Below are 27,500 nucleotides of genomic sequence, written 5' to 3'. Positions count from 1 at the left end.
AACTGCTAGCATCCTGTACGTTCTCTGTTATATGACCAAGGAATAGCTAAAAAGTGCACAATCCCCATGGTTTTTGAGCTCACACTATAAGTGGTACTTTTGGGGGACATCAGAAAGTCTGTTGAGGCAGCATTTATTTTCAAAGAGGTGATCATTTTCTTCCTCTCACCATATAGACCATCAGACTTTTTCGTGTCCCCAGGTTTTTCCTTCTAAAAAAGCAAATGATAAATTTGTGCTATCAATTTATAAATTACCCTAGCAAATGAGGAAGAAAAGATACAGAGAGGGAAAACATGCATAAGGGGTGTTGATCAAGTAACCAAGGTGACTAAAAACTGAAAACAAAATGCAAGAATATTTTTTTCTATTTACTTGGGAAGGACTCAGTTATTAGCTTCAAAATTATAGATCATAACATAGAATATATTATCAGGCAAGGCTTTAAATGTATGTTAAACACACCAGGTACTGAATTTGGTTTATTCAATTCCCCCTTATTTACCATACCTGAGAATCTACTTCTCTAGCTTAGGTCCTTGAATTGTATGCGCTGAGGATCCCAATGGCCTATATTCTTTCTTATTACCTCTTCACACCTGCTAGGTGTTGTTAGGCTGTTTTAGCCTAAAGTATTTCTTGATTGGATTAAAATACCTAACATCAAACATTCCCTCAGTCGTGTCTGACTCTCTGCAATCCCATGGATTATACAGCCCATGGAATTCTCCAGGCCAGAATCCTTGAGTGGGTAGCCTTTCCCTTCTCTAGGAGATCTTCCCATCCCAGGGATCGAACCTAGGTCTCCACATTGCAGGCAGATTCTTTACTGAGCCACAAGGGAAGCCTCCCACAGTTCTACAGCTTTACCCAGATATTTTAGCTGAGCATATGGACTAGGCTGACCAGATCTTCTTTGGTGTGTTGCTTGTACACAGAACCCAGATGATCCAGACACAGTGGATATCATCATGCATATGCTGGACCGAGATCATGACCGAAGACTGGACTTTACTGAGTTTCTTCTGATGGTATTCAAACTGGCTATGGCCTGCAACAAGGTTCTCAGCAAAGAATACTGCAAAGCTTCAGGGTCAAAAAAGCGCAGGCATAGTCACCAACACCGAGAGGAAGAAAGTGAAACAGAAGGCGAAGAAGAGGATACGTCAGGACAAAACTCAGGTTACAGATATTCAAGTTGGAGTGAGGGAGAGGAGCATGGTTATAGTTCTGGGGGCTCTAAGGGAACTCCAAAACACAGACATGGGTCCGGCTCCAGAAGGCTGAGAAGGCAAGGTGGTTTATCTAGCTCAGAGAACCAAAAGGGATCTGAAAAAAGGCGCCATGAGTCCAGCTCTGGTTACTCATGGAGTAATGGCAAAGAAAGGCATGGTTCCAGCTCTGGAGAACTGGAGGGAAAAAGAAACAAGTCACATGTTAGCCCCTCTAGGGTATCTGGGGATGAATACAAGTCTGGATGTGGTAGATGGAGAGGTCATGGTGGTCTGTCATATGAATATGAATCAAACTCTACTCAGTCAAGTTATGCAGGACAAAAACACGGGTCTAGCTCTAAATGTTCAGGAGATGGTGGGAGGGAAAGTCATGCATGTGGTTCCAGCAATTCAGGTGGGTGTGGAAGACGAAAAACCACTTCTAGTTCTTGTCAGGCAGGTAGATTTGGAGAGCAAGGAAACCAATCTAGCTATACACAATCAGGTTACCAATCAGGAAGTAGTGGAGAAGGTCATAGATGTATCTCAGGAGGTTGGGCCTCTGGATATGGTCAACATGAGCCTAGCTCTGGTAGCCAGTCTACTAGGCAGAAAGGATATGGATCTAGAACATGTGGTCAACCACAGAATTGTGGAGGACAACAGGGAAAAGGTTCATGTCAGTCCTCTTGTTGTGGACAATATGGGTCAGGAGTAAGTCAGTCTTCTACTTATAGTCAACATGGATCTGGTTCCTGTGGATACTCTTCAAACTCTCATCAAAAGAGGTGTAGTTCAAATGAAACTTCTAAATGTGGTCAACATAGATCCAGCTCAGGTCAATATTCTGGCTTTGGCCAACATGGGTCAGGCTCAGGTCAGTACTCTGGCTTTGGACATTGTGGATGTAGCTCAGGTCAGTCCTCTGGCTTTGGACACCATGAGTCTACATCAGGACAGGCTTGCTATGGTCAACATGGGTCAGGCTCATGTCAGTACTCTGGTGAGGGACAATATGGATCAGGCTCAGCTCAGTCCTCAGGCTTTGGACACCAGAAGTCTATATCAGGACAGTCTACTTGTGGCCAACATGGATCTGGTTCAGGTCAATCCTCGGGCTTTGGCCAAGCTGGTTCAAGCTCTGGTCAGTCCTCTGGCTTTGAACACCATGAATGTAGATCACAGCAGTCTGGCTATGACCATCATGAATTGGGCTCAGGACAATCATCTGGCTTTGGCCAACATGGGTCAAGTTCAAGTCAGTCTTCTGGCTTTGGACAACATAGATCAGGCTCATGTCAGTCCTCTAGTGATAGTGAAAGGCATTCAGAAGGCTCACAGAGACACTCAAGATCTGCTCAAGGGCAGGCTGGATCTCAACATGGAGAGTCAGGAGCCACAGTGAGGGGGAGACACGGAACTGCTCATGGACATTCAGAAGACACAACCAGACATGGCCACTCTAGTCAGGGACATTCTGCTCAGACAGGGTCTAGTCAGGTGGGAGGAAGGCAATTCAGTCACAGTGAGGCTAGCGACAGTGAAAGGCATTCAGAATTCTCAGAGAGACACTCAGGATCCACTCATGGGCAGGCTGGATCTCAACATGGAGAGTCAGGAGCCACAGTGAGAGGGAGACACAGAACTGCTCATGGAGAGTCGGGAGACACCACCAGATATGGCCAGTCTAGCCAGGGACAATCTACACGGTCAGGGTCCAGTCAGGCGGGAAGAAGGGGATCCAGCCACAGTGAGGCTAGCGACAGTGAAAGGCATTCAGAAGTCTCCGAGAGACACTCAGGATCCACTCATGGGCAGGCTGGATCTCCACATGGAGAGTCAGGAGCCACAGTGAGAGGGAGACATGGAACTGCTCATGAGCAGTCAGGAGACACCACCAGACATGGCCACACTAGTCAGGGACAATCTACACGGTCAGGGTCCAGTCACACAGGAAGACGGGGATCAAGTCACAGTGAGGCTAGTGACCATGAAAGGCATTCAGAAGTCTCAGAGAGACACTCAGGATCCACTCATGGGCAGGCTGGATCTCAACATGGAGAGTCAGGAGCCACAGTGAGAGGGAGACACAGAACTGCTCATGGAGAGTCGGGAGACACCACCAGATACAGCCAGTCTAGCCAGGGACAATCTACACGGTCAGGGTCCAGTCAGACAGGAAGAGGGGGATCCAGTCATAGTGAGGCTAGCGACAGTGAAAGGCATTCAGAAGTCTCAGAGAGACACTCAGGATCCACTCATGGGCAGGCTGGATCTCCACATGGAGAGTCAGGAGCCACAGTTAGGGGAAGACAAAGAACTGCTCATGGACAGTCAGGAGACACCACCAGACATGGCCATTCTAGCCAGGGACAATCTACACGGTCAGGGTCCAGTCAGGCGGGAAGAAGGGGATCCAGCCACAGTGAGGCTAGCGACAGTGAAAGGCATTCAGAATTCTCAGAGAGACACTCAGGATCCACTCGTGGGCAGGCTGGATCTCAACAAGAAGAGTCAGGAGCCACAGTGAGGGGAAGACAAAGAACTGCTCATGGACAGTCAGGAGACACCACCAGACATGGCCACACTAGTCAGGGACAATCTACACGGTCAGGGTCCAGTCAGGCGGGAAGAAGGGGATCCAGCCACAGTGAGGCTAGCGACAGTGAAAGGCATTCAGAAGTCTCAGAGAGACACTCAGGATCCACTCATGGGCAGGCTGGATCTCCACATGGAGAGTCAGGAGCCACAGTGAGAGGGAGACATGGAACTGCTCATGAGCAGTCAGGAGACACCACCAGACATGGCCACACTAGTCAGGGACAATCTACACGGTCAGGGTCCAGTCAGGCGGGAAGAAGGGGATCTAGCCACAGTGAGGCTAGTGACCATGAAAGGCATTCAGAAGTCTCAGAGAGACACTCAGGATCCACTCATGGGCAGGCTGGATCTCAACATGGAGAGTCAGGAGCCACAGTGAGAGGGAGACACAGAACTGCTCATGGAGAGTCGGGAGACACCACCAGATATGGCCAGTCTAGCCAGGGACAATCTACACGGTCAGGGTCCAGTCACACAGGAAGACGGGGATCCAGTCATAGTGAGGCTAGCGACAGTGAAAGGCATTCAGAAGTCTCAGAGAGACACTCAGGATCCACTCATGGGCAGGCTGGATCTCCACATGGAGAGTCAGGAGCCTCCGTGAGGGGAAGACAAAGAACTGCTCATGGACAGTCAGGAGACACCACCAGACATGGCCATTCTAGTCAGGGACAATCTACACGGTCAGGGTCCAGTCAGGCGGGAAGAAGGGGATCCAGCCACAGTGAGGCTAGCGACAGTGAAAGGCATTCAGAAGTCTCCGAGAGACACTCAGGATCCACTCGTGGGCAGTCTGGATCTCAACATGGAGAGTCAGGAGCCACAGTGAGAGGGAGACACGGAACTGCTCATGGACAGTCAGGAGACACCACCAGACATGGCCATTATAGCCAGGGACAATCTACACGGTCAGGGTCCAGTCAGACAGGAAGACGGGGATCCAGCCACAGTGAGGCTAGCGACAGTGAAAGGCATTCAGAAGTCTCAGAGAGACACTCAGGATCCACTCATGGGCAGGCTGGATCTCCACATGGAGAGTCAGGAGCCACAGTGAGGGGAAGACAAAGAACTGCTCATGGACAGTCAGGAGACACCACCAGACATGGCGACACTAGTCAGGGACAATCTACACGGTCAGGGTCCAGTCAGGCGGGAAGAAGGGGATCCAGTCACAGTGAGGCTAGTGACAGTGAAAGGCATTCAGAAGTCTCCGAGAGACACTCAGGATCCACTCATGGGCAGGCTGGATCTCAACATAGAAAGTCAGGAGCCACAGTGAGAGGGAGACACAGAACTGCTCATGGAGAGTCGGGAGACACCACCAGATATGGCCATTCTAGTCAGGGACAATCTACACGGTCAGGGTCCAGTCAGGCGGGAAGAAGGGGATCTAGCCACAGTGAGGCTAGCGACAGTGAAAGGCATTCAGAAGTCTCAGAGAGACACTCAGGATCCACTCATGGGCAGGCTGGATCTCCACATGGAGAGTCAGGAGCCACAGTGAGGGGAAGACAAAGAACTGCTCATGGACAGTCAGGAGACACCACCAGACATGGCCATTCTAGTCAGGGACAATCTACACGGTCAGGGTCCAGTCAGGCGGGAAGACGGGGATCAAGTCACAGTGAGGCTAGTGACCGTGAAAGGCATTCAGAAGTCTCAGAGAGACACTCAGGATCCACTCATGGGCAGGCTGGATCTCAACATGGAGAGTCAGGAGCCACAGTGAGAGGGAGTCACAGAACTGCTCATGGACAGTCAGGAGACACCTCTGGACATGTGCACTCTGGTCAGGGACAATCCACATGGTCAAACAAACAGTCAAGTCACACTCATGCCCATTTTGGTAAAAGGCATTCTACATCACAGATTAGTGGCAGACAAAGACATAGATCAGATCAAGCCTGGAGACATGGCAGTTATGGGAGTGCCGAATATGACTATGGGCAGTCTGGTTATGGACCTTCTGGTGGTAGCAGAACAAGCAGTCGCAATTCTAGTCCTTTTAGGTCAACAGACCGAGCTACCACTAAGCGAGCATCTAGTCATGGACCATCAGTTTCTAGTTTTGACTATATGGGATCAAAAGCAACTGACAAAATAGGAAGACAAGATTCAAGTCCTGGGCAACTAGAGATAAGTAATGGGCAGTCAGTTTATTCCCATAATCCCTCTGGATTTTGTACAACTGGAGGACAGGGATCTAGTCATAGACATTCAGTCACAACTCAGGAACAGTCAAGAGATATTCATGTTCAGTCCGGAAGTTTGGGGTCTACTCATAGCAGTCAGCTTAGTAACCACTCTGCATCTGACCATGGAACACCCTTATCAGCCCACAGCCATTCAGATTCTAGTTCAACTAGAAGTCAAAGATCCCATAGTGATAGTAAGGGGTACTGGGGGGAAAAGATTCATGAACAATCAGAATTGAGGCATAGACAATCAGAGTTCAATACAATAGATGTACATGAATCCAGCCAGCAGCACGTAGGAGATTCATATTCTCATGAGCTGGTAAGATCCAGCACAAATTTAGCAGCACAGGGATCAAGTGATGGACAATCAGGACATATCCAGGGTCAGTCTGGATTCAGCACCAACGAAAGACAAGTATTTAATAATGGCCAGTCAAGGGACAGCTATGGGCAGTCAAGTGGCAGTCACTCACTTGATAGCCAAGCCCCTTTGGGAATTGAAGAAAATAGTTTTAGGTATTTATCAAGCAATGTAACCACATGGAGTGGGGAAAGGCAAAAGCAAGAGTCTGGATCAAGTCCATCAGGTACAATGAGAAAATACAATCAGGATGTTGATGATAAGCAGACAAGAGACTCTGAGGTCAGAGGTTACCATGGAAGAGAGAGAACAGATTCAGGTTCCTTTTACTTAGATAGCAATACCCCACTCTATGAATATATCAAAGAACAAAGGTGCTATTACTTTGAATAATAATTTGAAACCAAAGGAAGACAAACTAACTCAAGATAAGAACTAATCCAAAGGAGAAATGAAACACACAACATGGAATTAAGATATTTAACATGATCCTTTCTTTTGGTAGTGGGGGTATATGTCTGATTTTCTATTTAACTGTAGTACTGTATTCTATTTCTTTTGTTTGGTACAAGGCTTTTTTTGTAAGGCTCCATAATCATTGAGCTCTTAGAAAATAGTGGATGGAAGAAGTAAATTGCATTTGGGACATATTTAGAACTATATGACAAAGTGATTGGATGCTCTGGAATAAAGTGAGCATTTAAAAATAATTTTATATATTTCAGGTTGATTTATTAATTGTTGGTAAACCTATCCAAGAAGCTAAGAGATGTGGTCTAGGAGCCAAAATTTCTCCAATAACATTGTAACATATTCTGTATCCTAAACAACAACAAAAAAATGTAGTAGTTTAAGATTTAGAATATTTGCATCTTTTGTACCACCACTGGAACCCTGTACTGCTGTTTTTTAATTTATTGTCATGACCACCTGGATACAGGATCTAGAAAACTGTATTGCGTAAAAATTGACAATAAACTTTTCATCAGCTTACATTTTGTCTTCTCTTTCATCCTCACAAAAACAAATACAGGCCTTCTGCTATGGGGTCAGATGCATATTTCTCTTTTCTACCTTTGGACACCTAGATGACAGGAAAATATCTGGATACTATTCAAAGTCCAAAGAAGGCAAAACTCAATCACATTTATCTTTTCCTCAGTCTAATCACTGTCCAAAGCATTTATAAGAAGAAATATTTTATATTGAGGAGTTGATCTCAGATACTTTAGTCAACTGTGATTATCAGAGCAATCATTATTAAATGTAACCCCAAGTGGCTATTTCCTGAGACCACACAACCTCTGAAAATAATATTGATGAGTCACAGATTTTCTCTGTCAAAGATATTAATTGAAATATCCCTTAGCAATGGAGGCTAATGGGGTCCTGTAATTTCTAGTCAAATAAAAACAATTAAATTATACTCCTCCCTAGCAAGAAAAATATGTGAGTTTATTATAAACAGAAAGAGACATAACAAGGAGTAGAAAAATATGTACAAAAAATAATACCTTGAGTAGAAAGTTTATTGCTATAAAATCAAAAGGCAAAGTTCACAATGTGAAAACTAGTACAGACTTTAAAGATCATCCCCAAAATTTACAGATTAAAAGAAAAAAATCAAAGCAAAGCACATTTAATCTAACCAAAATGAGTGATAATTCCTTAAATCAGAATCTGATGCTCCATCATCTTCTCCTCCCCCCAGAAACTCAAACTTCTTTTTTACCACTTTCACCTTTGGATTTCAAACTAAAGTACAATTCATCAATGGGTGTTCAAGATTGCAAGCCACTATTAGAGAAAGAAATTATATGAAAGACCAAAAGAATAGTCTCATTCCTCTGATTAGACTTAGAACATATTCTATCCAGCTTTTAACATTTTAAGAACTATCCAAATTTTAAGTCATGTTTGTGATAAATAGAACGTGTCATATTACTTTATTAGTGAAAGAAAATAAAATTATTGTTATACTAGTAGTGACACACGTACAAATAACTGGGTATATGTACGAGTTGAACCATAAAGAAAGCTGAGCACCAAAGAATTGATGCTTTTGAACTGTGGTGTTGGAGAAACTCTTGAAAGTCCCTTGGACAGCAAGGAGATCAAACCAGTCAATCCTAAAGGAAATCAGTCCTGAATATTCATTGAAAGGACTGATGCTGAAGCTGAAACTCCAATCCTTTGGCTACCTGATGTGAAGAACTGACTCATTGGAAAAGACCCTGATGCTAGGAAAGATTGAAGGCAGTAGGAGGGGACGACAGAGGATGAGATGGTTGGATGGCATCACTGACTCAATGAACAAGAGTCTGAGCAAGCTCCAGAAGTTGGTGATGGACAGGGAAGCCTGGCGTGCTGTGGTCCATGGGGTTACAAAGAGTCAGACATGACTGAGACACTGAACTGAACTGAACTGAACTGATATGGTAGTTAACTCTAAATGGTAAACAATTTATATCTATATATCCATCATTTATATGCTTTATATGTATATATATGCAAATTTATATCCATCATTACATATGCTTTATATATAATTATAATTCCATTTTTTTCATCATTGAATAAATGCTAATTACCAAAGAATCATTAGAACTTTAAATATCATGTTTAATCTCACCCAAACAAAATCTATTGTAGGTTAAGTAAATGAGACTCAAAGAGATTAACTTGCCCCTATTGTGCACATAATTAGAAGCACTGCTATGATCAAGGTATAGGTTTCTGATTCTTAAACCAAAGTACTTTCCATTCTTCCAGGTGCTCTGCACGCCATTCATTCATAATTTCCCCACACTTTAATCTCTAAATATGAAATTTAGAAGTGTATAAAACTTTACCAGTTCCTTTAATCAATGTTAGTTTGCCTTTACTCTGTGAGTGTATATTTATCAGTGATACCCATAATTCCTTGACCAAATTCATCTGAAGTATAAATATAATGAAAAAAATTATATTCCAGACTGTTAAGACCATCAATGATTTGCTTTAGTCAAATTGAAGGCAATTACCCATCATAAATTACACCAAAAGTATTCTAAAATAATTCAAAAAGAATTACATATTCCCCTTCTAAGATGAAAGGTAAAAGTGAGACAGCAGGTATGCTCTACCAGGTAAAAGGTTAGAAACTGGAATGCATACATATTTAACCTTTGTGAAGAGTTGAATTAGATGCAGTTCTGTTGAGAAACGAGTCATATGGTGTGTACAATCAGAGATTTTCCCTCTACTATGACCTGCGGATCAGTATTCTATGGATAAAACATTTCTGTGCCAAAGGATACTAAGTGAAGTCAAAGCATTCTTCAAAGCATGTCTGTACTGTCAGGGAGGAGCATGAGGCATTGAGGAGAAACTCTCAGTGGCCAAATTAGAAGCACCAGAGAAAAAAATTCTTCTTTCCTTAAACTTTCTAGATAAAGATGACATTTAGATATGGGACGCTGAAGGTCAGTTTAAACTGAACATACTGCATGCGCTGGTTGTTTTGCTGGAGTGTAAGTCATAGTCTGGGGTTTCCTTGGTGGCTTAGATGGTAAAGAATCTGCCTGCAATGCAGGAGGCCTGGATTCGATCCCTGGGTCAGGAAAATCCCCTGGAGAAAGGAATGGCAACCTAGTTCAGTATTCTTACCTGGAGCATTCCATGGACAGAGGAGCCTTGCAGGCTACAGTCCATGGGATCAAAAAGAGTCAGACACAACTGAGCAACTAACACTACTACTACTGCTAAGTCATAGTCCTCTGTGTTGTGAGAGATTTCTGTGTTTTGAGTTATGAGATAACCAGAAAGGACCTTTTAAAATAATACTACATGCAGTTTATTTTTATGTATGGTGTTAAAGAATATTTTAATTTCATTCTTTTACATATAGCTGTCCAGTTTTCCCAGCACCATTTATCTGCATTGTATTGTCTTGCCTCCTGTGTCAAAATCCCCAGTGGCTCCCCAGATTGCACAAAGAATTTGTGTGCAATGCAAGAGACTAGCAGGAGATATGAGATTGATTCCTGGGCCAGGAAGATCCCCTGGAGTAGCAAATGGTGACTCAGTCCAGTATTTTTGCCTGGGAAATACCATGGACAGAGGAGCCTAGTGGGCTGCAGTCCATGGGGTCACAAAGAGTCAGACAACGTGACTCAACAACAACCTTTCTCATAGATTAACCAATCATACATGTGTGGGTTTACTTCTGGGCTTTCTGTCCTGCTCCATTAATCTATATTTGTTTTCTGTGCTAGTACCATACTGTTTTGATGATTATAGTCTTGTAGTATAGTTTGAAGTCAGGAAGCCTGATTCCTCCAGCTTCATTTCTCTTTCTCAAGATTGCTTTGGCCATTCAGGGTCTTTTGTGCCTCCGCACAAATTTAAATTTTTTTGGTTCTAGTTCTGTGAAAAACTGGTGATTTGACAGGGATTTCATTGAATCTGTAGATTGCCTTGGGTGGCATAATCATTTTGACAAAATTGAGTCTTCCAATCCAAGAACATGGATTAAACATCCAAATATAATACCAAATATTGTAAAACTCTTAGAGGAAAACATAGGAAGAATATTCTTTCACATAAATCATAGCAATATATTTTTTGACTCATCTCTAAAAGTAATGGAAACAAAACCAAAAATAAACAAATGGGATATAATGAAACAAAGGCTTTTGCACACCAAGGGAAACCATAAATAAAATAAAAAGACAACCCACAGAATGGGAGAAAATATTTACAAACAATGCAACTAACAAGGGATTAATCTCCAAAATTTACAAACAACTCATGCATCTCAATATAAAAAAAAATCCAATCAAAAAATGGGTGGAAGACCTTTATAGGCATTTCTCCAAAGAACATATACAGATGGCTGAGAGGCACATAAAAAGATGCTCAACAGCAGTAACTTTTAGAGAAACTCAAATCAAAACTATAATGAGATATCACCTCACACCAGTCAGAATGACCATCATTAAAAAGTCTATAAACAATAAATACTAGAGAGGGTGTGGAGAAAAGAGGGTCCTCCTATATTGCTGGCAGGAATGTAAATTGATATAGCCACTATGGAGAATAGTATGGAGGTTACTTAAGAAACTAAAAATAGAACCACCATATGATCCAGCAATCCCACTCCTGGGCATATATCCAGAGCAAACTATGGTTTGAAAGGACACATGCACCACAACGTTCATTGCAGGTCTATTTACAATAACCAAGATGTAGAAGCAACTTAAATATCCATTGCCCAATGAATGGATGGATAAAGAAGATGTGGTATATACAATGGACTATTACTCAGTCATTTTAAAAAATGAAATAATAGCATCTGCAGCAACTGGATGGACTTAGAGATTATCATACTAAGTAAAATAAGCTAAACAGAGAAAAACAAAATATTATACAATATTACCTATATGTGGAATCTAGAAAGATACAGATAAATTTGTTTACAAAACAGAAACAGACGCACAGACTTTAGAAAGCAAACTTATGGTTACCAAAGGGAAAAAATAGGGGGAGAGAAAAATTGGGAGTTTGGGATTGACTTACCCACACTACTATATTTAAAATAGATAATCAACAAAGACCTACTGTATAGCACAAGGAACTCTACTCAATATACTGCAATAACCAAAATGGGAAAATAATTTGAAAAAGAATGTATATACATAACTGAATCACTTTGCTGTATACCTGAAACTAATGCAACTTTGTAAATCAACTATAATCCAATATAAAATAAAAATAAATAAAAATGCAATCAAAGGTGAGTATACAAGCTGTGGGGGCAATGAGAACAAGGAAGTAGAACAAGAAAAGGATCAGGACTGAAGCAACGTTGGATTTGACTGGAAATGAATCCAGCCAATAAACAGAGGTCAGCTTCTTCTCTAATAAACCATTTGGCACAATTAAAAGGCCACTAACCCAGACTCTTAAACCTATTTTAAGCAACATTTTACCAGCTTTGGGGAGTATATTAAGCGAAAGTGAGACAAGTTCTACTTACTAAATACATAGAGGTACCAGTAGACATTTATAAATACTCTGTTTGTATTATGAAGCTATTTGGCACAAGGAAGTATAGAATTTGCAAGGCATTTGTTCATTTTTTAAAAATTATTTAGATACATTAAATTTTCTCTTATATTACCTATTTTGTTCATTTTTCCATGATGATCACTGATGAAAATCTTATGATTTCCTAATGACGACAACAAAGTAATTAGAAAAAAGATGAAAAGGAGAATCACTCTGTTTCCAAATACTTGGATGTGTTTCTGGCTTTACCAACTTTTTCTAGGATTAAAGTTTCAAAGGTTTACTGGTCTTCAATTCTTCATTAGAACATAGACATTAAGGGTATGTGAAGCAGTTTCCCATAGTGAGGCTATTAGAGAAGAGGAAATATAGAGAGAATCTGAAATATACAAGTGAGATGATCTGCTGAGGGGGTTGAGGGGACAGGACTTAAAGACTCAATAACTTAGATTCCAGTATAGGTAAATTAACCCCCTCTAATGATCCAGCTTAGAGTCATTACTTAATTCCACTAGGGCTGAGAGTCAAAAAACTGAGTTCCAGTCTACTTCTATTATGTGAGTTAATACAAATCATGCAATATTTGTGTTATTTATTCCACTGTGGATTAAAGAAAGAAAATTAAAATGTATTGAATGCCTACTTACTGTGCTTCAGATACTTTCCCTACAATTACCTTGCAAATTAAAAGTGCACCATACTTTACAGACAAAAATGAGGCTTAGAGAAATTTTTAAAAACATACTCAAATCCACATAGTTGGTATACTACTAAGCAGCAAAATCAATACCCCACTCACTCAAAAGCCCGATGTCTTCCACTGTCTCAGGTTACCCAACACAGAATTCTAACACCCAGAAAACATTCATCAAATGTTGCTTTCCCTTACTTTTTTTGCTCTAAAAGTTAGCTCATGTCTCTTCTTTTCGATAGATAGGTTGAAGATAGATAGATTTTTAATTTTTTGTTAATAAATATTAAAGCCTTTGCCATACCTCACAAAGCAGTATCTTTCCCTTTTGTCAAGAGGGCTTCAATAAGACAGTAATTCAACTCCTCTTCTTCTTCAAACTCTCAAGATGAACTTTGTCAGCTCTGATGTTTTTGTTGAATTGCTGGGCTAGCTAGGTGTCTTAAAACCCAATCAACCAATACACAAACAAAATCACATCTCATTCACACTAATTTATTCCAAGTAGCATTTAAAATACATTTGAGAAATTATTTCTGACTGGTACAATTTCAGAGGCTGGACAAGGCTTATGTTGCCTCCCAAAGCATACCACATAAGCCCTAGATTTGAATATTTGGAGGAGTAGGGAAATACCCAACAGTCTTTGTTTTCTAGTAATAATATTGTCTAGTTCCTATTGCTTTTTTTCTTCCAAATCCTTGCCTCACTCTTCTATTTTAATAGTTTTCTTGACAAGTTTTGTCAGACTCAGCTAGCCAAGCCTGGAAGAATAAATGCTTTATCTAGCTCCACCTATGTGTGATGAAATACATTTCTACACCTCTCCAACAAGTAATCCAAGAATGTGGGATAGGCTGATGAGCAATCCCTTTCTGATCAGTTTGATGAAACAATCCAGATGATCCAGATAATGTAGGTGTTGTCAATGCAGCATTACCATCATTCATTCACTCATTATTTCATTGGAGGGAAGTGCATAACATCTTGGTTGACAGATGCTATATTTTGCACTGAAGTTACAAATATCAGAAAGACACTGTCTCTGTCCTTTAGGAGTTTACATATTCATCAGGGAGACTAACATATGAGAAAGCAACAGATGAATACTGTGGCAAATGCTGTAATAGATATGATGAATGGACTGTGTTTGCAATGAAGTGATTGACTGATTTTAACTTTGATTAAAAGTGAAGAAACAATATTCAAAGAAATCTTAAGAGAAGAATTTGAAATGAGTCTCTAGAAGTAGCCAGGAGTTACCCAGGTTCATTTGGTGAGATTACCCCAGGAATATATATTTTTAGGTCTTAGAGCAAGAAAGACCATGGTGAGCTAAAGGAATTCAAAAATAATTCAGTATAGGTAAGACACAGTCACAGAAAATTAACCATACTGATCACATGGACCACAGCCTTGTATAACTCAATGAAACTATGAACCATGTTATGTAGGGTCACCCACGATGGATGGATCATGGTGAAGAGTTCTGACAAAATGTAGTCCACTGCAGAACAGAATGGCAAACCATTTCAGTATTCTTGCCTTGAGAACCCCATGAACAGTATGAAAAGGCAAAAAGATAGGACACTGAAAGATGAAATTCTCAGGTTGGTAGGTGCTCAATATGATACTGGAGATCTATGAAGAAATAACTCCAGAAACAATGAAGAGATGGAGCCAAAGCAAAAACAATGCCCAATTGTGGATGGGACTGCTGATAGAAGTAAAATCTGATGCTGTAAAGAACAATATTGCATAGGAAGCTGGAATGTTAGGTCCATGAATCAAGGTAAATTGGAAGTGGTCAAACAGGAGATGGCAAGAGTGAACATCAGCATTTTAGGAATTAGTGAACTGGATTGGAATGGACTGAAATGGGCAAATTTAATTTAGATGACTATTATATCTACTACAGTGGGCCAAAATCCCTTAGAAGAAATGGAGTAGCCCTCAGAGTCAACAAGAGTCTGAAATGCACTACTTGGGTGCAATCTCAAAAACAACATTCAATATCACGGTAATCCAAGTCTATGCCCAAACCACTCATGCTGAAGCTGAAGTTGAATGGTTCTATGAGGACCTACAAGACCTTCTAGAAGTAACACCAAAAAAAAAAAAAAAAAAAGATGTCCTTTTCCTCATAGGGGATGGGAATGCAAAAGTAGGAAGTTAAGAGATACCTGGAGTAAGAGACAAGTTTGTCCTTGGAGCACAAAATTAAGCAGGGCAAAGGCTAACAGGGTTTTACCAAGAGAATGCACTGGTCATAGCAAGCACCCTCTTCCAACAACACAAGAGAAGACTCTACACATGGGCATCACCAGACAGTCAGCAATGAAATCAGAATGATTACATTCTTTGCAGCCGAAGACGGAGAAGCTCTATAGGTCAGCAAAAACAGCACCAGGAGCTGACTGTGGCTCAGATCATGAACTCCTTATTGCCAAATTCAGACTTAAATTGAAGAAAGTAGGGAAAACCACTAGACCATTCAGGTATGACCTAAATTAAATCCCTTATGATTATACAGCGGAAGTGCGAAATAGATTTAAGGGACTAGATCTGATAGATAGAGTGCCTGATGAACTATGGACAGAGGTTCATGACATTGTATGCAAGGCAGTGATCAAGACCATTCCCAAGAAAAAGAAAGGCAAAAGGGTTGTCTGAGGAGGTCTTACAAATAGCTGAGAAAAGAAGCAAAGCTAAAGGCAAAGGAGAAAAAGAAAGATATACCCATCTGAATGCAGACTTCCAAAGAATAGCTAGGAGTGATAAGAAAGCCTTCCTCAGTGATCAATGAAAAGAAATAGAGGAAAACAACAGAATGGGGAAGACTAGAGATCTCTTCAAGAAAATTTGAGATATCAAGGGAATATTTCACACAAAGATGGGCACAATAAAGGACAGAAATGTTATGGACCTAAAAGAAGCAGAAGATATTCAGAAAAGGTGGCAAGAATACACAGAAGAACTGTACAAAAAAGATCTTAATGACCCAGATAATCATGATGGTGTGATCGCTCACCTAGAGTCAGATATCCTGGAGCTTGAAGTAAAGTGAGCCTTAGGAAGCATCACTACAAACAAAACTAGTGGAGGTGATGGAATTCCAGCTGAGATATTTCAAATCCTAAAAAATGATGCTGTTAACGTGGTGTGCTCAATATGGCAGCAAATTTGGAAAACTCAGCAGTGGCCGCAGGACTAGTAAAGGTCAGTTTTCACTCTGATCCCAAAGAAAGGCACTGCCAAAGAATGCTCAAACTACCGCACAATTGCACTCATCTTACACATTAGCAAAGTAATGCTCAAAATTCTCCAAGTGAGGCTTCAACAGTACATGAACCCAGAGCTTCCAGCTGTTTAAGCTGGATTTAGAAAAGGCAGAGGAATCAGAGAACAAATTTTCAACATCAGTTGGATGATAGAAAAAGCAAGAGAGTTCCAGCAAAGCATCTACTACTGCTTTATTGACTATGCCAAAGCCTTTGACTGTGTAGATCACAGCAAACTGTAGAAAATTCTTCAAGAGATGGAAATACCAGACCACCTTACCTGCCTCCTGAGAAACCTGTATGTAGGCCAAGAAGCAACAGTTGGAACTGGACGTGGGACAACAGACTCGTACCAAATTGGAAAGGAGTACATCAGGGCTGTATATTGTCACCCTGTTCATTTAATTTATATGCAGAATACATCATGAGAAATGCCCGGCTGGATGAAGCATGAGCTGGAATCAAGACTGCCAGGAGAAACATCAATAATCTCAGATATGCAGATAACACCACCCTTATAATAGAAAGCAAAGAGGAACTGAAAAGCCTCTTGATGAAAGTGAAAGAGGAAGTGAAAAAGCCAGCTTACAACTCAACTTTCAAACAACTAAGATCATGGCATCCAGTCCCATCATTTCATGGCAAATAGATGGGGAAACAATGGAAGCAGTGTCAGACTTTATTTTGGAGGCTCCAAAATCACTGCAGATGGTGACTGCAGCCATGAAATTAAAAGATGCTTGCTCCTTGGAAGAAAAGCTATGACCAACCTAGATAGCATATGAAAAAGCAGAGACATTACTTTGCCAACAAAAGTCCATCTAGTCAAAGCTATGGTTTTTCTAGTGGTCAGGTGTGGATGCGGGAGTTGGACTATAAAGAAATCTGAGTGCCAAAGAATTAATGCTTTTGAACTATGGTGTTGGAGAAGAGTCTTGAGAGTCCCTTGGACGGCAAGGAGATCAAACCAGTCAATCCTAAAGGAAATCAGTCCTGTATATTCATTGGAAGGACTGATGCTGAAGCTGAGTATCCAATCCTTTGGACACCTGATGTGAAGAGCTGGCTCACTGCAAAAGACGCTGATGCTGGGAAAGATTGAAGGAAGGAGGAGAAGGGGATGACAGAGGACCAGATGGTGGGATGGCATCACTGACTCAATGGACATGAGTCTGAGCAAACTCCAGGAGCTGGTGATGGACAGGGAAGCCTGGCATGTTGCAGTCCATGGGGCTGCAAAAATTGGACACGACTGAGTGACTGAACTGAACTGATAGGTAAGACACAGGCTGTGGGCTTCTCAGGTGGTGCTAGTGGTAAAGAATCAGTCTGTCAATGCAGGAGACATACGAGAGACAAGTTCAATCCCTAGGTCAGCAAGATCCCCTGAAGGAGGGGATGACAACCCATTCCATTATTCTCACCTGGAGGTGGGCAGAGGAGCCTGGCAGGCTACATTCCATAGCATCGCAAAGAGTTGGACATGACTGAAGCGACTTAGCATGCACGCACACACAGGACACAGGTTGTATGTGGCATCATAATAAGAAATGATGTCAGAACAACAGGCCGAGGTAGAATCACAATGAACCTAATAAGTCTTGCTGAGAACATTAGTCTTTATAAGCAATGAAAAACCATCAAAGCACTTTTATAAAATCAGCTGATCATATATTCATTTCAGAATGGTTTTTTTCTTCTTTTCATGGCAGAGGGGCAAGAATGTAGGTGTGAAGAGCGATCCAGCAACTACTACAGTAATCTGGATAAAAGATGACAGAGGTGATCTGGAGTACATAAAAGGGGCTGGATGCAGAACATATTTCTGAGATTTGTGGTTAGATGGTATACAGTGACTGAGATAAAGGTATCTAAGATGACTTGCTAGATTTCTGGCTTGAGTCATAGAACTTTGTAGAAAAAGGGGGAAATGAGGCTTTCATGAGAGAGTATAAACTTTGTTGATATTTTCTTTTGGTTCAGGCCATTGGTCATATACAGAAATGCAGAAGTTCAAAAGTGATCAACAGGCTGTACCGAGTCTACCAGCACACCACTAGTTCATAGTCTTTACGATATGGGGCTTCCCTGGTGGTCCAGTGGTTAAGAATCTACCTGCCAACGCAGGGGACATGGGTTCAATCCCTGGTCCAGGAAGATTCCACGTGCTCTGGGGCAACTAAGTTTGTACACCACAACTAGTGAAGCCCAATCGCCTACAGCCCATGTTCCACAACAAAAACCACTGCAATAAGTACCACAGCTAGAAAGTTGCCCCTGCTAGCAAAACTAGAGAAAGACTGTGCACAGCGACAAAGACTTAGCACAGCTAAAAATAAATCAATCAATCTTAAAAACAATAAAAATAAAATTGATGGCACTAGTGGTAAAGAATCTGCCTACCAGTGCAGGAGGCATAAGAGACTCAGGTTTAATCCCTGGGTCAGCAAGATTCCCTGGAGGAGGACATGGCAACCCATTCTAGTATTCTTGCCTGGAAAATCCTGGCGGGCTACAGTCCATGGGGTCAAAAAGAGTCAGACATGACTGAAGTGACTTAGCACACAGGCACGTATAGAAACTGGGACATGACACCAAAAAAAAAAAAAAGTGCCTGGTTTTCTGTTTTCTAAGCCAAATATTCAGTCTGGGCCAATATTTTCCTCAACAGTCAGCCAGATCTGAGTAGCTGTGATCTCATTGCACTGGACATGCACAAGCCAGTTTGTGAATCTCTCTCCTACACTGAAGTCAGCTTTGGGCTTTATATGGATTATTTCATTTAATAATCATACTAACTTCAAAATTTTTTGGCTGCTGAAACTTGTTAACTGTGTTTGTCTTTGTGTTTGTTTGATGAGAGGAAAGAGAAAAAGAAAAGACAGTGTAAAATTCACAGTATTTACCTTTAACATAATTTCACAACTGAAGAGGACACTGAAGATTACCTAAGTCAATGGTTATAAAAGTTTCTATGTTGTTATTTTTGTTGCTCCATAACCATTTAAGCATCTCTCTCTCAAATGCCCTCCCATCAAAAACAGCATATACTTATCTACACACAAATTTTTTCCTATAATTTCAAGGACTTTGCAGACCCATTGAAGTTTGCGCTTAGATATTGAGATATTTGACTACTCTATTGAGACTAGTCAAAAAGCAAGGCTCTTGTGTTAACTTCTCCTTTAACTTTGATCTATACCAATACAAATACATTTTCCTTTGGTTCTGTTTCTGAAAGACAACAGAATACGGCAGAAGAAGAACCTCCTACCTCCTGAGAAACCTGTATATAAGGTCAAGAAGCAATAGTTAAAACCAAGTATGGAACAACAGACTGGTTCAAAATTGGAAAAGCAGTATGTCAAGGCTGTATATTTTCACCCTGCTTATTTAACTTATATGCAGAGTACATCATGAGAAATGCTCGGCTGGATGAAGCACAGCTGGAATCAAGACTTCCAAGAGAAATATTGATAACCTCAGATATGCAGGTGATACCACCCTTAAGGCAGAAAGCAAAGAACTAAACAGCTTCCTAATAAGGGTGAAAGAGGAGAGTGAAAAAGCCAGCTTAAAACTCAACATTCAAAAAACTAAGATCAAGGCATCTGGTCCCATCACTTCATGGTAAATAGATGAGGAAACAGTGGAAACAGTGACAGATTTTATTTCTTGGGCTCCAAAATCACTGTGTGTGGTGACTGCAGCCATGAAACTAAAAGACACTTGCTCCTTGGAAGAAAAGCTATGACCAACCTAGAGAGCATATTAAAAAGCAGAGACATTACTTTGCCAACAAAAGTTCCTCTAGTCAAAACTATGGTTTTTCCAGTAGTCATGAATGGATATGAGAGTTGGACCATAAAGAAAACTGAGCACTGAAGAATTAATGCTTTTGAACTGTGGTGTTGAAGAAGACTCTTGGGTGTCCCTTGGACTGCAAGGAGATCCAGCCAGTCCATCCTAAAGGAAATCAGTCCTGAATATTCATTGGAAGGACTGATGCTGAAGCTGAAGCTCCAATACTTAGGCCACCTGATATAAAGAGCTGACTCATTAGAAAAGACCCTGATACTGGGAAAGGTTGAAGGTAGGATGAGAAGGGGATGACAGAGGACAAGATGGTTAGATGTCATCGCCAACTCAACGGACATGAGTTTAAGCAAGCTCTGGGAGATGGTGAAGGACAGGGAAGATTGGCATGATGCAGTCCATGGGGTCACAAGGAGTCAGACACAACTGAACAACAGCAAATAAACATGCAAGCCTACTAGGACAATGAGTCATCTACTACTATAAATAAATAAAACTTATGCCAAAATTACCCTTGCCTCTATTAATTATATGAATAAAAATGACTGTGCACATCGTTATCAGTTCATACAATGCATTCTTTCAACAAAGACATACCAGAGTAATTGAAAGTATTTTTTAAAATTTTCATTATGAAGTAATACATGAATATGTTTTTCATTTTAAAATTAGAATATTTGTAGATAAAGCTATAGTCCTTTCTGATCATCATCCCAAATTCAAAACCTTTCCTCCTACCCAAGAGATAACCAGTGGGAAGCTGAGCTTTATTCCTTCTAGACACCTTACAGATACTTTTACATACACAAAATGGTACACAGAGAAAATATGCTTATATTTATTTTTATGTAAAAGATGTCATATTGCACTTATTTTTCTCATTACACATTTTTCACTGAATAATGTTTGGAGATGTTGATTTATATAAATCGAGTTCATTCTTTTTGCTATAGAATTCTGTAATATAGATACACTGAATTTTATTTAGCCACCCATCTATTAGTGGGTATTTAGGTTGCTTTCAGTTTTTCAGTATTGTAAACAATGCTGCGATTAGTATCTTTCACTTGTCTTCTTGTTCACATATATGTTTCCCTAGGGTGGATACCTAGAATGGAATTACTGACAGACAGGTTGTGTGCAATTTTAAATTTAACAGATATTCCCAAAGTATCCTCGAAAGTAACTATATCAAATTACTCTCCTATCATTAGTATATGAAAGTTCCCTTCCTCCAATACTGGGCCAAAAGTTAATATTACCAACTTTAGAAGTTTTGTTAATCTTACAGGTAAATAACAGCATCTATCATCATTTTAATTTGTATCTTCCTGAATACCAGCAAGTTAATTAAGTGTTTTCTCTAAATTGTATTGCTTTGTTGGGTTTTCTTTTATTTTTCTTTCTTTTTTTCCTTTTTGCCATTACCATCCAATCTTGAGTATAAATAAGGGAAGCAAGTCTTTCCAAACACAGGGTAGTACTGAACAGTTACTATTCACTTCATTTGAGCATAGATAAACATTTTTTTTAACTTTTTTATTTTTGACCCCCTTCATCCATTTCTCCCACCCACATCCCAACTGCCTCCACCTCTGGGAAATACCAATATGTTCTTTGAATCTGTGAGCTTGTTTTGTGCCTGTGTGTATTGTTGTTGATGATGATGATGATGGTTTAGATATGGCATATAAGAGAAATCATACTGTATTTGTCCACTCCAGTATTCTTGCCTAGAAAATCCCATAGACAGAGGAGCCTGGGAGGCTACAGTCCATGGGGTCACACAGAGTCAGACACGACTGAGCACACATCTGACATTGCACTTAGCACAATGCCCTCAAAGTTCATCCATGTTGCCACAAGTGTCATTTTCTTTGTCTCCTGAAAATATTACATTGTGTGTGTGTACACATATGTATGTGTACACATATATATATGTACACATATATATATCTCACAATTTCTTTATTCATTAATTTATGTATTGCTAAGGTTGTTTCCATATCTTAAGTATTGTCATTAGTGCTGCAATTACATATATCTTTCCAAGTTAAGTGTTTTTGGTTTCTTTCTTCTGGTTTACTTGGAAGTGGAATTGCAGGATCACACGGTAGTACTATTCTTAAGTTTTTAAGAAATGTCCATACTGTTTTCCATAGTAGCTGCACCCATTTATATTCACAACAACAATGGACAAGGGTTCCCTTTTCTTCACATCCTTGGCAACAATTGTCATTCCTTGTGTTTTTGAAAATAGCCATTCTAAAAGGTGAGGTGACATCTTGTTGTGGTTTTTATTTGCATTTTCCTGATCATTAATAATGTTGAGAATCTCTTCATGTACCTGCTGGTCATCTGTATACCTTTTCTGGAAAAATGTTCAGATCGTTTACCCATCTTTTAACTGGATTCCTTTTTTTATTATTATTATTATTATTTTGCTATTGCATTGTATGAGTTTTTATATATATTTTGGAAATTAGCCCCTTCTCAGATAAATGATTTGCAATTATTTTCTACCATTCAGTAGGTTGCCTTTTTATTTTGTTGATGGTTTCTTTCACTGTGAAGAATTTTTTAGTGTGATGTAGTCCCACTTATATATATATTTTTTTGTTCATTTTGCTTTTAATGTAAGGGTCAAAAAACCATTGCCATGATCTGTGCTAAGGATCTTACTGCCTATGTTTTCTTCTAGGAGTTTTATGGTTTCCGTTTTTCTGTTCTGTTTTTAATTCATTTCTAATTAATTTTTGTGTATTGTGTAAGACAGTGGTCAAGTATCATCCTGCTTGCATGGGACTGTTCAGTTTCCCCAAAACACTGAATAAACTGTCCTTTCCCCCTTGTATATTCTTGGCCCCTTTATCATAAATTAATTGACTGTATATGCCTGGGTTATTTCTGAGCTTTCAATTCAGTTTCATTGATTCACATGTCTGTTTCTATGCCAATATGAGGCTGTTTTAATTACTAAAGCTTTCTAATATAGTTTGAATCATGGTTATCTCCAGCTTTGCTCTTCTTTCTTAAGATTGCTTTGGTTAATTCAGGGTCCTTTGTGGTTCTATACAAATTTTAGGATTGTTAGTTTTGTTTCTGTGAAAAAATGCTATTGGAATTTTAATAGGGATTTCACTGAATCTAAAGATTGCTTTGGATAGTATGAACATTTTAATATTAATTCTTCCAATCCATGAGCAGGGATTATCTTTCCATTTATTCATGCCTTCTTTAATTTCGTTCTTAATGTCTTGTACTTCAGGGTTTTTCTTGGTTAAATTTATTCCTAGATATTTTACTCTTTTTGATTAAATTGTAAATGGGATTTTCTTAATCTCTCTTTCTGATAGTTCATTGTTAATGTATAGAAATACAAAAGACTTTTGGGAATTGATTTTGAATTCAGTTCAGTTCAGTCGCTCAGTTGTGTCTGACTCTTGGCGACCCCATGAACCACAGTACACCAGGCCTCCCTGTCCATCACCAACTCCCAAAGTCCACCCAAACCTATGTCCATCGAGTCGATGATGCCATCAAACCATCTGAGCCTCTGTTGTCCCCTTCTCCTCCTGCCTTCAATCTTTCCCAGCATCAAGGTCCTTTCCAATGTGTCAGCTCTTCGCATCAGATGGCCAAAGTATTGGACTTTGAGCTTCAACATCAGTCCTTCCAATGAACATCCAGGACTGATCTCCTTTAGGATGGCCTTGTTGGATCTCCTTGCAGTCCAAGGAACTTTCAAGAGTCTTTTTCAACACCACGGTTCAAAAGCATCGATTCTTCAGTGCTTAGCTTTCTTTATAGTCCAACACTCACATCCATACATGACCACTGGAAAAACCATAGCATTGACTAGGCAGACCTTTGTTGGCAAAGTAATGTCTCTGCTTTTGAATATGCTGTCTAGGTTGGTCACAACCTTCCTACCAAGGAGTAAGCGTCTTTTAATTTCATGGCTGCAATCACTATCTACAGTGATTTTGGAGCCCAGAAAAATAAAGTCAGTCACTGTTACCACCGTTTCCCCATCTATCTGCCATGAAGTGATGGGACCGGATGCCATGGTCTTAGTTTCCTGAATGTTGAGCTTTAAGCCAACTTTTTCACTCTCCTCTTTCACTTTCATCAAAAGGCTTTTTAGTTCTTTTTCACTTTCTTCCATAGGGTGCTGTCATCTGCATATCTGAGATGATATTTCTCCCAGTAATCTTGATTCCAGCTTGTGATTCTTCCAGCCCAGTGTTTCTCATGAGGTACTCTGCATAGAAGTTAAATAAGCAGGGTGACAATATACAGCCTTGACGTACTCCTTTTCCTATTTGGAACCAGTCTGTTGTTCCATGTCCAGTTCTAATTGTTGCTTCCTGACCTGCAAACAGATTTCTCAAGAGGCAGGTCAGGTGGTCTGGTATTCCCATCTCTTTCAGAATTTTCCACAGTTTATCCACATAGTCAAAGGCTTTGGCATAGTCAATAAAGCAGAAATAGATGTTTTCCTGAAACTCTCTTCCTTTTTCCATGATCCAGTGCATGTTGGCAAATTGATCTCTGGTTCCTCTGCCTTTTCTAATACCAGCTTGAACATCTGGAAGTTCACGGTTCACGTATTGCTGAAGCCTGGCTTGGAGAATTTTGAGCATTAATTTCCTAGCATGTGAGATGAGCGCAATTGTGCGGTAGTTTGAGCATTCTTTGGCATTGCCTTTCTTTGGGATTGAAATGAAAACTGACCTTTTCCAATCCTGTGGCCACTGCTGAGTTTTCCATATTTGCTGGCACTTCACAGCATCATCTTCCAGGATTTGAAATAGCTCAACTGGAATTCCATCACCCCCACTAGCTTTGTTCATAGTGATGCTTCCTAAGGCCCATTTGACTTCACATTCCAGGATGTCTGGCTCTAAGTGAGTGATCACACCATCGTGATTATCTATGAAGATCATGAAGATCTTTTTTGTACAGTTCTTCTGTTTATTCTTGCCACCTCTTCTTTACATCTTGCTTCTGTTAGGTCCCTACCATTCCTGTCCTTTATTGTATACTGGAACTTACTGAATTTGTTTGTTAATTCTAACAGTTTAATATCATGTCATCTGCAAATAACGATGATTTTACTTTCTCCATTCCAATTTGGATGCCTTTTACTTCTTTTTCTTTCCTAACTTCTCTGGCTAGGACTTCTAGTACTATATTGAATAAAACTGGCAACTGTATGTCTTCTTTGGAGAAATATCTATTTAGTTCTTTGGCCCATTTTTTGATTGGGTCATTTATTTTTTTGGAATTGAGCTGCAGGAGTTGCTTGCATATTTTTGAGATTAATTCTTTGTCAGTTTCTTCATTTGCTATTATTTTCTCCCATTCTGAAGGATGTCTTCTCACTTTGCTTATAGTTTCCTTCATTGTGCACAAGCTTTTAAGTTTAATTAGGTCCCATTTGTTTATTTTTGCTTTTATTTCCATTGCTCTGGGAGGTGAGTCATAAGGGATCCTGCTGTGATTTATGTTGGAGAGTGTTTTGCCTATGTTTTCCTCTAGGAGTTTTATAGTTTCTGGTCTTATGTTTAGATTTTTAATCTATTTTGAGTTTACTTTTGTGTATGGTGTTAGAAAGTGTTCCACTTTCATTCTTTTACAAGTGGTCAACCAGTTTTCCCAGCACCATTTGCTAAAGAGATTTTCTCTTCCCCATTGTATATTCTTGCCTCCTTTGTCAAAGATAAGGTGTCCATAGGTGTGTGGATTTATCTCTGGGCTTTCTATTTTGTTCCATTGATCTATATTTCAGTCTTGATGACTTGTCTTGATGACTATAGCTTTGTAGTAGAGCCTGAAGTCAGGCAAGTTGATTCCTCCAGTTTCATTCTTCTTTCTCAAGATTGCTTTGGCTATTCAAGGCTTTTTGTATTTCCATACAAATTGTGAAATTATTTGTTCTAGTTCTCTGGAAAATGCCATTGGTACCTTGATAAGGATTGCATTGAATCTATAGATTGCTTTGGGTAGTATACTCATTTTCACTATTTTGAGTCTTCCAATCCATGAACATGGTGTATTTCTCCATCTATTTCTGTCCTCTTTGATTTCTTTCACCAGTGTTTTATAGTTTTCTATAAATAAGTCTTTTGTTTCTTTAAGTAGATATATTCCTAAGTATTTTATTCTTTTCGTTGCAATGGTGAATGGAATTGTTTCCTTAATTTCTCTTTCTGTTTCCTCATTGTTAGTGTATAAGAATATAAGGGATTTCTGGGTGTTAATTTTATATCCAACAACTTTACTATATTCCTTGATTAGCTCTTGTAATTTTCTGGTAGAGTCTTTAAGGTTTTCTATGTAGAAGATCATGTCATCTGCAAACAGTGAGAGTTTTACTTCTTCTTTTCCAATCTGGATTCCTTTTATTTCTTTTTCTGCTCTGATTTCTGTGGCCAAACAGAAAAACTATGTTGAATAGTAGTGGTGAGAGTGGGAGCTCTTGCCTTGTTCCTGACTTTAGGGTAAATGCTTTCAATTTTTCACCATTGAGGATAATGTTTGCTGTGGGTTTGTCATATATAGCTTTTATTATGTTGAGGTATGTTCCTTCTATGCCTGCTTTCTGGAGAGTTTTTATCATAAATGGATGTTGAATTTTGTCAAAGGCTTTCTCTGCATCTATTGAGTCAATCATATGGCTTTTATTTTTCAATTTGTTAATGTGATATATTACATTGATTGATTTATAGACATTAAAGAATCCTTGCATTCCTGGGATAAAACCCACTTTATCATAATGTTTGATCTTTTTAATATGTTGTTGGATTCTGTTTGCTAAAATTTTGTTAAGGATTTTTGCATCTATGTTCGTCAGTGATATTGGCTTGGTTTTCTTTTTTTTGTGTGTGTGTGTGGCACCTTTGCCTGGTTTTGGTATTAGGGTGATGGTGGCCTCATAGAATGAGTTTGGAAGTTTACCTTCCTCTGCAATTTTCTGGAAGAGTTTGAGTAGGATAGGTGTTAGCTCTTCTCTAAATTTTTGGTAGAATTCAGCTGTGAAGCTGTCTGGTCCTGGGCTTTTGTTTGCTGGAAGATTTATGATTACAGTTTTGATTTCCTTGCTTGTTATGGGTCTGTTAAGATCTTCTATTTCTTCATGGTTCAGTTTTGGAAAGTTATACTTTGGTAAGAATTTGTCCATTTCTTCCAAGTTGTCCATTTTATTGGCTTATAGTTGCTGATAGTAGTCTCTTATGATCCTTTGTATTTCTGTGTTATCTGTTGTGATTTCTCCATTTTCAT

At 39.8% G+C, this 27,500-nt stretch overlaps 1 protein-coding gene across 1 annotated transcript in view; it reads left to right on the top strand.

Annotated features, from left to right (window-relative positions):
* The window catches only part of FLG2 (filaggrin 2), a 39,574-nt gene that overhangs the window by 163 nt on the left and 11,911 nt on the right, over positions 1 to 27,500 (top strand). The window contains exon 2 of the mRNA XM_069582690.1: positions 939 to 5,955. Coding sequence (XP_069438791.1) covers positions 939 to 5,955 — 5,017 coding nt within the window. The remainder of the gene's footprint in view (positions 1 to 938; positions 5,956 to 27,500) is intronic.

The sequence above is a fragment of the Ovis canadensis genome, chromosome 1 (genome assembly GCF_042477335.2).
Source record: "Ovis canadensis isolate MfBH-ARS-UI-01 breed Bighorn chromosome 1, ARS-UI_OviCan_v2, whole genome shotgun sequence".
NCBI lineage: Eukaryota > Metazoa > Chordata > Mammalia > Artiodactyla > Bovidae > Ovis > Ovis canadensis.
The sequence above is the reverse complement of the archived record's forward strand: the minus strand, read 5'-3'. Positions and strand labels throughout refer to the sequence as shown.